This window comes from Tetrao urogallus (assembly GCF_951394365.1).
Source record: "Tetrao urogallus genome assembly, chromosome: 6".
NCBI lineage: Eukaryota > Metazoa > Chordata > Aves > Galliformes > Phasianidae > Tetrao > Tetrao urogallus.
Window position 1 is genome coordinate 25,666,685 of NC_136819.1, and position 15,498 is coordinate 25,682,182.

Consider the following 15,498-nt stretch of genomic DNA (forward strand, 5'->3'; position numbering starts at 1 on the left):
TAGTTAACACACACTTACTAGCTATCACTTTCCCTAACGAACAGCCTGCTATCACATGACTCTCATTACACACAGTAACACTTCTGTCTTGTCCTCCATCACAGTTTGTAACCTGTGGCCTTTATAATGCAGGTCTTGGCTTTACTAAGGCAGCTGGGAGCACAGTATGGCCTGCAGCAGGGAAAGCCAGGAACAAAAACCCTGGACATCTTTCCCCACTAAATATCTATCAAATGGGGTACCCAAGACTGATGGGCTTTGTGACCCAGTGGATCACCTCCCATCCTATGCCTCTGCAACACAACACCTGCTCCAGATCAAACTCCCTTTTCCTCCTTCCATCATACCTGGTTTATAATGAAACAGCCAATACTGTTGGGAAATCAATGCCACTTGGATTCTTACGTTACAACTTCAATTAAAGTAAACAACCATGTCCTGTTTCACTGGAGAGTCACTTTTAGCTACCTATGTACGAAATCATAATTTTTTTGTGTTAGATCCAGCTGCTCCTGTTCTCTTTTTAGTGGCATCTGCATATGATAGGCTACTTTTCTGATGACCTGAGAGAAGGATGGCAGATGGAGCTATTTCAATTAGCCTCAAGATATTGCTGGGCGATTATCTTCCTTGACTTAAAACTTTTGTCTCATGTGCTCCTTGAGGACTTGAAACTTCCTGACACAAATACATATAAGAACATATATAATTACACAGCCCTCAACAGACTGAGATTCAGCCCACTCAGTTTCCCCAGCAGCACCCAAACCAAACTGAAGACATGATCTGCTGTTCCGAAGACACACAGGGAAACTTTCTCAAAGCAACACAGCAGAACTACAGAAAGAAATAAAGGCTTTTATTTTCTAAAAATAATCTGTTTACCATAATTTAATAATTAACATTCAAGTTTTATACAACTTTTTGTACATCTATTTACATTCATTTGCATTAAGTGGGCTTAGTTTTAAGCACTGTCTTTCACATTTAGGAAAAAAATAAAAGGAAAGGGCTGAGGTGAAAAGCTGTGTAAGAGTAGTCCTTCATTCTTCTAAGAATTGTTAGAGATGCACCTCCTCAACTCAGGATATCTGAAAGATAGAAGGAGACCAAATAGATCATCAGACCCGGAAGTACTCTGGGTCCCTCAGACCTCTCCTTGGAAGCTTGAAGTACCTTTTAGTTCATCAGAAGCCTATTTGTGGCCACTTAATCACAGGCCCAATCTTCAGTAAAAGTCAGAAGGGAGAGGGATGTTGAGGGAGCGAAGCCACCGAGTCCAGCGAGACTCAGTCTCCCCAGCAATCCGTAAGGGCTCGTGCTGTCGCTGGACCCTACCACGGGAAACATGAGGGAGAAAGCCTGTGTTACTATTGTTAATCACCACAAAGTAACACAAAAAGCACTAAGACATGCAATTCCACAATCTGTGTACAATGACCTTACCTTTTCTGTCACTGCTGCTCAAGGGCAGCAGCTCTCATGCCAGCTGGGCTCATGCTATGGGCCCATAAAACACTGGATGGGTGTTTGCAATCCCTTTTCTTGGTTGCTGATGAAAAGGTACTTGGAGGAAGGAGCATGCCTTCCTCTCTGTGCCGTTAGGATCAAATGTCTGGCTCTCAGTGCATGCCATGTGCAGTGGCAGCCAGAGATGTATGTTTGAAAGTATTGCAGGCAATGGAACAAGAGTGAGTCAAAACTAGGGAGGGCAGTCATCATGCAGTTGTAGAAACCAAGCTATCAAAGCAAAAAGTTTTGAACAAAACAGGAACAAATACCAAAACCAATTTCACAAAGTCCATTTCTGTATCAAGAGGGAACTTTTGCAATAGTCTTCTGTAAAAGTAACCCAGAAACAACTTTTGCAGTAAGGCAAACAAAAATAGGAGTGACAAAGCCGCTATCATAGGTGCAACCCAGGAGAATTATTTGGCCTAGGATTACATCTCCTGTATGATATTATTCATGTGAAGTGTTGGAAATGAAGAACAGGCTAATGCAGTGATTTTTGCAATTGGTAATCTGTAAAGTCTGCGATAAAGACAGGGAAGAAATGACAAACTAGTTCAGATAAATAGATGAAGTCAGACAGTATGATAATCATTTCCAAGATAAACTGCCAAATTAAAAAAAAGGAAAAAAAAGAAAGATTTTTTTTAAAGCACGTTCTCATCATAATACAATATTTTTAGAAAATATCACGCATGGTAAGCTGTAATTATGAAAATTATCTCTAATTCTGTCAATACTTCTCTAGTGCAGTGATGCTTTTGGGACAGGTTAATTCTTTAAGATGACTGCTAACATCACAAGAAGAGGAGCTTACGCAGTCTTCTAGTTGGTTCTCTGGCCACTAAATATCTTCTTATCTCATTTTGAAGAGATCTATTCCTCAGTACTTTCCTGCAGAGCTTCGTCATGCCCACCCCTTGAGCTTGGCTCAGCAACCACTAGTTTCCCCTCAAATTTCAACAGTCAAACCTTGATTCAGGGAGCCTGGCTTCAGTAAAGAGGTCTCATCTGTTATCTCTGACAGCACATCTTTTCTGCGTCTAAGCAGGGAGCCAGCATCACTAACATCCTTCTGTCTATCTACACAGTAATGTCCCCATTTTTTTCCTGGATGCTGTTCCTTTTCCTGTTTGAAATTCCCCATGTGGGTGTCTCTCTCAATCAGAAGTTTCAAAGCGCATATTATGTTCCCCAGGGCTCATTTTACCCCTTGCTGAACAGCCAAGGATTCTTGTTTGGCTGCCTTGCAAAAACCTGCTGAGCTTGTTCACCACAGGAGAGGCCACTTTGGCCCATAGTTTACTGGTGACCCATCCCAGCTACTTCAGTGTTTCAGATCTCTCTATCTCTAGCTTATCACAGGTAATGCAATCTGTAGCCTCTAATTTTAGTCTACCAACCCTTTCATTCATTACTCCTGACAGAACACTTTTCTGTGTTGACAGAAAAACAACAACAACCAAACAAAAAGCCGCCTCAGTATTCTTAGCAAGGGGGCTCTCTCGAAAACTATTTTTAATCATCTCAGTGTGCTCACACATTTATTCCACACTCGATTGATAGGCAGAACACCATCAACTTTCCATGCATGTGCAAGAAACATGAATGAGGGATAGCAGGGGAAACATTTATCTACCTTAAGAAGCATATTTCCCCAAGTGTTTTTCATCTTTCCAGGCCTGCTGGATCCACTCAGTGACATCCCCTATCCCAAATGCAGCAATTTCTCCCCTTTTCTCTGGAGTTCTTCAGGTCACAATTACTGCATTAGTCACTGAGTTACCATGCTATGAATAAAATGTGGATCAGAAGTGTTCTTGTAGCAACTGAAATCTCTTCCTTGGGAGTGCCAAGGGTCCTTTTTACTTGTACAGTCCCCAACAATTTTCCTTCAGTCAATAGAATTCTCAGAATCTGCAGAAGATGTTTTCTCTCTGACTTTATCTACCTAACATGTCTCTAGGAAAATGCAACTAGGTGCAAGATTCAAATAACGGTTTCCACACACAGCCAGCTCTCACACATTACATCCTCTGCACCCATACATGAACCCACCTGTCCAGACCTCCCTCATCAAAACACAGAATTATCAAGAGTATAATTCTACACACCAACTCCATAAACCATCCTATAACTGGGAAGACCTTAGTCAGATCATTTGGAATATCTAGTGGAGCTCCTTCCCCATTGCTGCTACTGATTTCATGACACCCTGAGCTGTAATAGGCATATTTGTCTTCTGCCAGTTTTGGTACACAGTAAACAACAAACAATCCAGACTGGTAAGTTTATATGACTTGTAATAAGAGATTCTGGGACTATTTTTTATCTCTGAAAGTTCTTTTGCTTGTGCACATAACACTGTGCTTCTGCTCTTTCTCCACAAGTTCCTGATTTCCCTTCTGGAACTAATATCGCACTTTCCAAATTCTTCACCAACATATTAGCATGACAATCCTCCCTTAATGCCTCACGAAGGTCCCAGCAATACCAGCTCACCTCTAAGGTTGTTTTAACAATGCTTTCAGTCCAACAACACATATCACATATAATTGGTAACAGAAATCTTTTCAAATAACTTCCCCAGAGTGATAAAGCATACTACAGAGATGGATATTGTCCTGCATCAGAGTGCCAGAAAAGGGTCAATACGAGATACCAAGGTATAGCATTCCTTTTTCTAATTGTTAAAGTTTCTTTAATATTTTAACTTGTACTTCCTTCTATACTAACCCAATGAGGAAAAGAGAACTGGAGGACATAGGTGCCCAGGAGGCATTAGTCATGCCAGACGAAAATTAGTTTCAGATATGTAAATCATAAATTCTGAAATTTAAATTCTGAAATTCCAGTTTACTAGACTTGAATGAACACATCTAGACACTGCTTTGGAGACTGATGGTTGAAAAGTGCTGTCACAGATGAATAAGCTTTCCACACTACTTTTATACTGAATATGACAGCTTATACAGAATGTAAGAGTCTACTCACGTGTTCTGCAATGTGAACTCCACCTCCAGCTCTTCGCGTGCCTGAAAAAAGGAAAAAGCAGAAAGAAGAGTATATTACTTAATATTCTTCACATACACAAGTTGTGTATCATTTGTAAAAGAAACATATTTATACTTGCACTTGGAACAATTCCCTGAACATGAGAGTAATTTGCAAAAGAAACTTCAGTGTCAAACAAAGGTATTCAGTTCTGAAATACTGAAAAAGCATTTGCTAAAACTAATATTTTGACATCTCAATCACATACGAGCATGCAGATGTATTATCTGCCCATTCTCATAGAACAGCCATTTTTTACATTTCAATTCCGAATGCAAAGAATGAGCTGCGTTGTTATTACAAAAGTTCAAACTGGCGTGGAACACTGCTATAGGGATTTAATTATTTCTGATAATAACAAAGAAACACAGTTCAGTGAAACTGTAGGGAAATGCTATATTAGGATGTATTTTGGTGAAAGAAAATTAGTTTTCATGCTCACTGTTTCCATTGCTCACCTGTGGATTCAGTTGAAACTTCACTCGAACAGTACGTCCTACACTAAGTTTATCTATGTCAAAGAGAACCGTGCAGAGTTCATCATCCCTGGTGACTGTGTCTTCATCGCAAACCTTCAGCTCCAGCACATTCTGCAAAGAGACATTAAGAATATTGTGGTTTTCTTTCAATACTGTCTTTCAAAGAATTCTGTAAGACAGGAAAACCTCAAGACTAGGCTTTCTTTTTCCCTCCAATTTTTGAAGGAAAGAAGGAAAAAGGACTGCAAGAAACATAAAAGGGGAAGGGGATTTGGGAGCATGGGTATTGAACAATAAATACATATACAAAGAAGCAGATTAATCTGTCATAGAGCCTAGGTGATATAATTTGCCTCACATTTGCCCTGGGGCTTGAGTTGATAGAATGTATGCTTGGGGAAAGGAAACAAGGAAGGCGCGTCATGCAGAACACTCATGAATTTGTTGTAAATAACTGTATTAAATGCTACTGCATTTGTTGTGTGACCTTTGGCTCTAAGCATATAGAACAGGCACAGCTGTTAAAGGATTTTCTTTCCACCATACCTAGAGCTAACTTCATGTTTATCTTCTATGTGATCTTTATCTTGGGTTTCACTTGTATATGTTAGGACAAGGAACTGGATACTGTGGACATTTTCTGCAGGGAAATTAATTGCTTCTTATTGTTTCAGAATAGTAGACATCTAAGTACCAAACTTACCAAGGAGGATGCAAGCAACAGTTGTAATTGCTGTAGCATTGCAAGATGTACATGCACCTGACTACATGCAAGTAGTGAATAGCGAAAAGCATTTATTTTCATTACCTTCACTCGTCGGTCAATCTTGTAACAGAAAGCTTCATTCCAGACTGGATTTTTGCTGTTCCTGATGGTTCTGGTCCGAACCTTCTCAGACGAGGCAGTAGGCAACCACAATGTCACATAGCAATCTGAAAGGGTGACTGCATAACAAAAAGAGCAGAATGATGATGTGTCTAGAGAAGGAAATACTGCAATATCTGCTTATCACCAATAAGACTGACATAACACCATAGGGGATTTTTCCTGAAGCATGTAGATTAAGGAATAAATAATACAATGAAGTACTCACTGGAAAACAGAAACATCCTTGCATGTTTGTCATGCTGATTCCCTCTTTTTAATCTTGGTCAAATTATTTCTCTTTTAAAACATTATTCTTTATTTGCAGTAGCATCTTCTATAGATGCACACCTATCCATGCTGCAGTAAACTCTACACTCATGACTTCTCAATGACTGGAGCAAGAAGTAGTTTAACACTACCAAAGCACAAAAGCATCTATCAGTGTATGCCCTGTCCAAGGAGCACTCACATCAGAGCAAAGAGATTTGTCTTCTAGTATGCTCTCCTCATTTTTGAGGGACTTAGAAGTAGTCGAAAGCTTTTAGCCAAGTGATTGTTTAAATGAATGCAGTTTTCTTTTGGTTTTGTTTTTTTTTTTGGTTTGTTTGTTTGCCAAAAGGTATCATTCCTCTGTTAATCCTTATCACAAATCACAATGCAGCAATTTCATTTTGATTAATGTTTGACAATTTTTAGAAGAGGTATCTTCCTCAAAAAGTTTTCATCATTATGTTACAGTTTATCCTATTCCCTTCTACTGCCCCATCTGCAAACTGACAAATCCTGCCATCACTCCTATCTGGAAAAGAAAGCGCCATCAAAGATGTCAGTTCCTTCCATATTCTAACCCCTCACACTCAGATGGAAAATTGCCAGAGAGCAACTTACAGAAAGTTAGTACAGGATGCAATGACCCTGGTCTCATACCTAGAATGTATTACGTATTCTTCCAATTTCACGTTAGCAATGCTTAACAAGTCATTTGGTTCTCAAAAGAACCCTATGAGTCAAGAGGTCAAATAATTCAACCCCTAGTCAGTCCCTGCATCACCCAAAATGTGTAGCAGTGTTACTGTGTCACATTAAATACAATTTTCTTTCTGTTATTTCCTCCTTATCTTTCAATAACAGTTAAAGAATTGGGTTCTTCTAACATAATACTTTGCTGAAGCTGTGCCCTCATCACACAGTTAACAACACTACTTGTAGTCTGAGGGAGCTTGGTAACTGCCGTGGGAAGCACAGCGTATCCAGGTGGTGCCTAGGCCAGCCCTGATCTGAAGGACATGACCAATCAGATCTTCAGCAAAGGCACAAGTGTAGGCAGATGGAAATTCAAATGGTTAATGGTGATTAATAGTGGAGTTTCCATTTTCAAAGAGATTGACACACACCAATGATTTACTTCACTGTGGCAATGTAAGGATTAAGCAATTAAGTACACTGAGAAAACCTGAATAACTTGCCCAGGATTCCACAACACAGCCAGAACCAGGTCCAAAGCACAGTCTAAATTACTAGGCCTATACCCAAATCTATTAAAATTACCTTACTCTGGAACAATAGTAGGGTAAAATATGAAAAAACACTGGAATGGGGAGCATCGAAGTTTAATCAGAGCAAAAACAAAAGCCAAAGCAGAGCAGAAAAGCATTAACTTAGGATTGTAACGAGAAGCATATCATTTGTATTATAAAATTAGACAGAAAATTGATTTCTTCCTGCAGCCTAAAATACTGAGGTTTCAAGGAAAACGAAAATATTTGGATTCTCAAATGCCTTTTCAGTGCCTCAGAACATGTCCTTCTGGCTACAGACAAAAAGATCTCAAATTATTTTTTTTCCCCAAATAATTATGTTTTCTCAGAAAACAAATTTTCTGCAAGAGAAGACACTCTTGCTTAAGAATTCTCTGCCAAATATGCTTTCAACAAACCTGTGGAAAACCATACTCAAGTTCTGAATTTGGGGCATTTTAAGGGAAGAAATATACAATATGCATCCATTCTTGGGACCAGAACACAAGGAAATAAGCCAATACGTTGTGACAAACAAACCAGTTGGCTTCATGAAGAAAGGCCATACTATTCACTGTGGCAAGCAATGATTGTGAGTAATTTCTTTTCCTGTGAACAACCACAATGAATTGAAGCATAGGCAGGCGACCTGCTGGAGTACACAAATGCACACACAATTGAGCATGCAGGTTTGCAGGTGCAATTGCAGTGACTACCCACTCAAATCACCATGTAAGCACTTGAATAGCTATTTTTTGTTAAGTAAAAATGCAGTGCATACAAAGCCTACAACTATCAAGTGCATGTCTATGAAAATCAAAATACATCTTTATCCTCTAAGAAACCTAGAACTTCACAACTTATAATACTCTTTAGCTTTGCAAATAGTATTTGTGACAAGGCAGATACTATGGAAATAAAAGCTTGATGATCTGTAATTTCTAGAGTAAAAAGCATCGAGATATAAACACTGAATAGAATACTCTCTTGGAGAAAACTGAAGACACCCAATAAATAAGTACACTAGTATTGCATTGCAGAAAACATAGGATTAAGTAATATAGAATACCATGAGTGAGTGAAACAAAGATTTGTTCTCTGATAGTAAGTGTTCATTCAAAAATAATCTTGTTGCACAATTTCCTCATGTTCCAACAACATTCTTCCTTTAAGCAACCATTTCCAGCTTCTGACAAGCTTTCTCTACTCTCTACCCATCACACTAGATAAAATCCCAACATATACAGTACACGAACTAAAATGCATATTTGGTTTCCTTAGAAACTGCTAAACTGCATGAAATCCTGAGAAGACAATTAATTTTGAGACACATTCAGCGTGATTCTGGTGAACATAATGTTGACGATGCACTCTAAAATAAGTCTCATACAATGAGGCATGAAGCCTGAAATTGAATGCACCACCTTGCCCAGATTGGATTCTTTATACTAAGGTGCAGAGAGCAGTACTTAGGATGACAGTAAAAATAGAACTTACAAACTTATAGCAATACATTTCAGTATTCCCACATGATTTGAGGACAATAATGTTGACCAAATAAGAAACTATAAACAATATTTGACAACTACAGAAGTACTTACGCAAGTCTGCCTTCCGGACATTCCTCAGCCTTAGTATTTTTACAGTAAGCAAGTTGAAAGGAGATACTGGCCTCTGCAGAACAATTTAAAGAAAAAGAAACAACAGCAAGATGAATATCAGTCTCTAGTCAGACTTCTGCAGGCTCTAACCTTGAAGTATTAAGCATGTGGGTAAAACAGATTTTAAGGTTGGGCTATTATCAAACTAGTTGAACTTTTTGGAAAAGTTATATGTATTTTTGGCATATAATCCTTTCTAGATCTGATAAAGAAGGTGCAGATTTCAAAACTACATGAGGTGAGAACAGCTGCTGAGTTTAGTTTGATAAGAAACAGTTCCTTCTAACTCTGCTTCTCTACTATCAAAATGAGCCTCCTTACATCATGCACTTAGGTGTCCTTGGGTCTGGAATGTAATGGACTGCCTATGGGACTCTAATAGCTGTCACAGTTGCTGTGCAAGTAGACCAGAAATGCTACTGAGAGTCAGGAGATATTTCTCATGAAGACACTGATCTACAGCCCTGGTTCCCAGCAGAAAACTGAACTACTCTTATCAGTGACGATCCTGGGAATCAACTCATAATTCGATATCAGGTACCTTCAGCTCAGAAATTTTTATTTTATAAAACCTCATAACTTCTGTGTACTAAACTAGTATGTCACCATGTTCCTTAGGCTAAAATTGAACTTCCTCCCCATTTCACCTTTGAGATGACTGCTTAACATGTTTCTCTGCTTCTCCACTCCTGCATTAATGTCTCCGTTTCATAGGTACCATTGTTCTTTTTAAAACTGTTGTATGAATATATAATTTCACTTAACACTTTCTTAGAACTGATATTGAGCTTTGAGTCTACTGGTTCTATGAAAGACCAAAAACAAGTTTTTTGTGCCTCAGAACGTCTAATCTTTCCATCTATGCCAGTTGGTAAGAAAATGTATTAATTCTACTCATAAACTCTCTCACGCCTGCATTCATAGACATAATACACCCTAGTAAAGTGAACACATATTGTTCTAACACAAGCACATGGGTTTTATCACTTTGCACCTGAAGTGTTTATATCAATACAAGAGGCAAAAGCAAAAATGATTTGCTGACATTACATAATCAAATGTATCTTATTACTATTCCTTCACATATTATAGGCTTTGTTGGACCATGTCTTTCCAGTTGCAGCAGAAATCTTATCCTGTAGAGTTTCACAACACTTGGACAAAATTAAGCAAACAGGACAATAACTTGGCAATGGACCCTATTACAATGTAATAAAGCAGATCTACATCTTCACCAACAAAGCCCCTGGCTTCTCCAGGATGGCAAAAACCTCGAAGAAACAACCTGGCTAACACCCTTCCCTCTTCCCCCTGGGTTAGCAAAAGGCCCATGAGGCAATCAAAAACAACAAAAATACAAAATGCTCAGACTTTAGAGTTGAACTGACAGAAGTGCTTTCCTACATGCATTAAACATGAGGGAGACTGACTTTTTTCTTCCAGTACCTGAAGGGGGCCTACAGGAAAGCTGGGGAGGGACTTTTTATAAGGGCATGTACTGATAGGATGAGGAGAAATGGTTTTAAACTGGAAAAGGGTAGATTTAGACTAGATATTGTGAAGAAATCATGAAGAAATGGTGAGAAAATTGGAAAAAGTTGTCCAGTAAGGTTGTGGCATTCAAGACTAGGCTAGATGGGGCTCTGAGCAAACTGATCTAATAAGAGGGGCCCCTGCCTACAGCAGGGGGGCTGGAACTAGATAATCTTAAAGGTCCCTCCCAACCCCAACCATTCTATGATTCTATGATTTTTACATTGGCAGATAACGATAGGACAAGGAGAAATCACTAGAACTGAAAGGCGAGAGATTTAGATTAGGTATTAGGAGGACATTTTTTACTCAGAGGATGGTGAGGCACTGGCACAGGCTGCCCAGAGATCAGGTGATGCCCCATCTCTAAAGGCATTCAAGGCCAGTTTGAATGGGGCCCTGGGAAGCCCAAATCAAATCCTTCTATGATTCTATGCATTAAATATAATTGGGCATGATAAAGAAATGATAAATTAGACCCAAGGACCAACAATTAAGGCTTGCCTATCCCTGCCACACACACTGATGTATTTGTTACATGTATACCTGGTCCCTACTCTCTCACTCAAAAAATCTGACCGTCTTTGTCCTCAATAGTACAATTTCAGCAGAAGATGTAGAGAATACCTTTCCCCAGAAAAGCTAAATCTTGCATCTCTTGAATACTGAAGAATGGGCATGAGTAGAAAAATCCCCCATTGCAGCGAAGTGCTATAACCACTAGGCTGGATGCCATTTTTAGGAAATAAACTTTGCCTTTTTCTTTAAATACCAGGGTCTAGACCTCTGCTTTGCTTATCCAGTGGGTAGTGGTTTATTCATTCAGCCCTAAGTAGCATACAGAGGTAGGATATAAGCTATAACTGCGTCCCTGAGCTCAGTTTTCCCCATCAGCTGGGTGTGCCTACTTACATGGTTCCCTTACCTGCTGTAACAATTCCCATACCAGTATAACTCACCAAATATATGGAATCTAACTCTGCAAAGGTGTTGAATCAATCCCCAGTGCTTAACTCGGGGTTGTGAAGACTCAGAAGTCCAACATTATGTCTCCTAAATGTAGGTGTTGGAATGCTTTGTCAGATCCAGATCACAACAACTTACAGTCATTTGGAAAAGAACTCCTGAGAGGCATATCTTAAACTGGATCCTTTGCTGTTAATGACTTAATGTTGTTAATGCTGGCAATGATTTCCACATGTTTCCCTTTAATCTGATGATGACCGTATCACAGGCTGGGTGAATTCCAAGGCCAGAAGCCTCCCAGGTCAGCTATTACATGCACTACAACTTTCGGCTTCTGTGTTTATTTGGTCTGAGACCTGATTGTTACCTCATAAACCGGAAACACAAGCCAGGCATTTTAATAATCACTGTTGAAACTACTTAAATATATGAGATTACAAACACAGGAATTGGTCACCCTGTCCTACGTCAGATAAAAGTCCTGTGGCACGTTTGTGCAATCCTGACATATCTGTTCCCAGGGAAGTCAGTGGCACTGTTCACATGTATTGCTCATCCATATGAATAAGAGCTGCGTAAGTGGACCCGAAAACTGTTCTATTTCAGTAAAATTCCTTCTGCACTTCTAAAGGAATTGTTCTTCAGGGGACTAGAAACACATATGATATTCTTGAGTTAAATCAAGTGAAAAGGCAATTATTAAAGCAAAACAGCGTGACAGATGTATTTAGAGCACTGCCTTCTTTCCTTAGCTTTCTCTTCAAAACAAAATAGAAGACTCATCCCTATACTAAAACTTGAGAAGACCAACAAAGAAAATGCTCAGCCCTGTCAGAAAGCCCAGCAGGACACCAAAACCCACATCACTGCCATGGCTCTGGCCTCCATCAGGTATGTGGCACCTGCTAACTTCAAAGAGCTCTGGAGCCCCAGGGGCAGGCAGGATTTCATTACGTTACCATGTCTGCTACCTCAGGCAAGGTCAGATGTATAATAAACACTTTCCTCGCACTGTGCATTTTATATTTATTTCACCCATTTTAAAATATGCCATAGCTAGGTCATGTTAAAAGTTGACAAAGCTCACTGGGGTTGACACAGAATAAAAACAAATGGACCAAGGCTTCATTCCTTCCAAGAGCTATGTAAAACGTGCATGGCTCAGACCGCCATTTTCATGTGTTTTTCACTTTTTCCCCACCTGCACTTCCACGGCATTCTCATTAGAATAAATCCAAAACTTGGAAGAGAAACTGAGTCTAAAATTTGCACAGTTCAGCATGGCTTTCTGTAAAGACCATGTCTGTCTATGTTATTTTGATATGATACAGTAATTCAAGTAATCAAAAAAGTTGGTTTTTTTGTTTGTTTCTCTACATTTTCCCACCAAGTACCTTACATTATCTTTTTAATTTAAGTGACTAATTCAGTTTTGATCACAGACACATAAACATTCCATGAATTATCCTGACATTGACTCGCAATGAAAGCTAGTTTCCTTATAGAGCTAGAGTAGCATAAAACATCTCAAATGTTTGACATCCACATATTTATCATCACAACTACTAATTGTCATGGTCAAAAAAATATTTTAAAAAGTCAGGTCCTTAATGATTTTATTGCTTGTTCTTGTTTTCCTTTCCTAAAACGGCAAGAAAAAAAGGGCTCTGTGTCCTACTCCATATTGTATTTACTATATTCAGTTCAGCTCTGCCAACCTAAATACTGTAAAGATGAGAGACATGACCTAAGGCCAGAGAACTGTACAGCTCTCACCCCTAGAGACCCATTTGTAAAATGAAAGGCAAAGAAATAAAAAACAAGTTTGATCCTGTGAAACAAAGGATTAAAAAAAATAATTTGTGATGTTAGCATGCTTCCTTCTGACTGTGAGATTATACACAGAAGCCTAAACATCATTTTCATAGCCACTTTTTAAAGAAACATTGCAATCAAAGTCTTGTTTGACTATGGCATTTCACCTTGGAGGAGCATAGACAGCATCAAATGGCTCTCAGTTAAAATCAGAGATCAGATACCATCACTAACAGCAAACCTTCATGAGACAATGACCAAAATCACCACCATCTGGGAGAGCCTCACTGCAGTCCCCCACCACCAGGATCATGCGCAATCAAAGCTCAAACCAACCAGGCTAATAAGCGACCACATCACCAATGCAGGGCAAGAGCACCCAGCCAATGGCAAGTATCTGAAGACAGCCCCATTCTGCTGCCACTACCCCCCATTCATCAGCTCAGAACAGCAGCTAATCTGACATTTTCCTTTATGCTAATACTTATCAACCTGAATGTCTGCTAATTACTCAGGAAGTTTTCATTTGCCGAAGAATCCTCAGGTCCATCTCAACAGAATACCTAGGGTTTGGTTTTTGTTGGTTTTTTTGTTTTTGTTTTGCATTTAGAGCTTTGGCACTATTTCTACTGTGAGGATAATGAATCTGGAGAGACAAAATAAGACACATTCATTCCAGTTTACATGTTCTGAGGCTGAATTTTTAAGCAGTTATGCAGTGAAAGTTCAGTTATATGAGAGGTATATATATATACTCATATAACTCAAATGAGAGGTAACAAAAAAAAGATTACTAAAGCACTAAGAAACACTGAAACATCCACTTACACAGAAAGAACAATGCAAGAGGCAAGTTTCATCCAAAGAAATCAAAATATAATATAAAAAGGGGAAGGAATTCAAGAATGAGCACTGTTGAAGAACAAACCTGCCCAGATATAGCACAACACCAACAGCACCAAAAGCATCAAAAAAGTAAGGCAATACTTCACCCCCAGAGCTGAAGCTGCAGCTTAACCTTTCAGCATTCTGTAGCTAAGCCAGCACAGTTTTCCCCTGAGCCACTGAATTCCCAACATTTTTCTGGTGCTGTACATTCAGCACTGGACAGCATTTAATGAAGGGGCAGCTAATTACTACCTACCGTTCTCTCCACTGGCGCTGAGGTGCCCGTAAATGTCTAGGAAGAATAATACAAGGCAAAGTTAAAAAACTAAACTAAATGTTCAACTTTTATTTAGGCTGGCATTTAAAAACATCTCCCATTCAAAATCTGATTCGGGGCCATGAGTATTAATGACAGCCATTAGGTGCTTTACTAGTCACCAAACCCATGGAAGCTTCTTGCTCTCTTGACATGCAGCTTTTCCTTTCAGCAGGCACAGCAAGTGATGCTGCTAACCTGAAAACGTAACTGGAAAACAGACATGCCACAAGGTTCTGCACAATGCTAGCCTAGGAAAACACTCCTTGCAACCCTAAGATCCAAGGAACAGCAACCCTGCCTCCTGTGGCTTGCCTATGCACCTAAAACAGCTTGTTCTCGGCTATGGAAAATTAGAATTCCACCCACTTTACACCTGCTAAAAGCTTCTTTCACTTACCTCATTTGAACTTAAATTTGATCCCATTGCAGCCCCAGTTGCATCTGAGTCCAGTGATAAAACACACCGAGCTGTATGGCTGGCAGGAACTCCTCATGCATATTAGGGGTGGAGGATTAGGGATTTTATGACCAGGTTCTCCTGCCCCACCCCTTTGTTATTCCCAGTTATTAGGCAGTCCCCTCCCTGCTTCCTGCAGCCTATTGGAGCATGTCAGCTGAGTCAGCAGAATGAGGAGATTCCTTTTCTACCTACTTTGTGTTTCAGGGTACACTGAAACCCCTGTCTACTTGGGGGTTTCTAGAAAATACTACTGCTAACTGTTAACTTAACTGTCTGTTACTTACTAAATCACAGCTCTCAGCTGCCCCACCACAAAGCTACCAAAGTACTGGGAAGAGATCCCAGAAGCTGCCTTCCATACCCTGAACTCTATCCAGCACGCGTAGCAGCAAGCTGCTCAGCAAGGTAAACTGACTTGGTGCTTCA

General features: G+C 39.6%; 1 protein-coding gene across 1 annotated transcript in view; it reads right to left on the minus strand.

Annotated features, from left to right (window-relative positions):
* The window catches only part of LOC306947982 (uncharacterized protein), a gene marked incomplete at both ends in the record, with an annotated part of 56,105 nt that extends 41,069 nt beyond the window's left edge, over positions 1–15,036 (minus strand). The window contains 6 exons of the mRNA XM_079537443.1: positions 4,507–4,547; positions 5,025–5,156; positions 5,854–5,990; positions 9,032–9,104; positions 14,550–14,585; positions 15,010–15,036. Of these exons, the coding sequence (XP_079393569.1) occupies positions 4,507–4,547; positions 5,025–5,156; positions 5,854–5,990; positions 9,032–9,104; positions 14,550–14,585; positions 15,010–15,036 (446 nt within the window). The remainder of the gene's footprint in view (positions 1–4,506; positions 4,548–5,024; positions 5,157–5,853; positions 5,991–9,031; positions 9,105–14,549; positions 14,586–15,009) is intronic.
* Between the last annotated feature and the right edge of the window lie 462 nt (positions 15,037–15,498).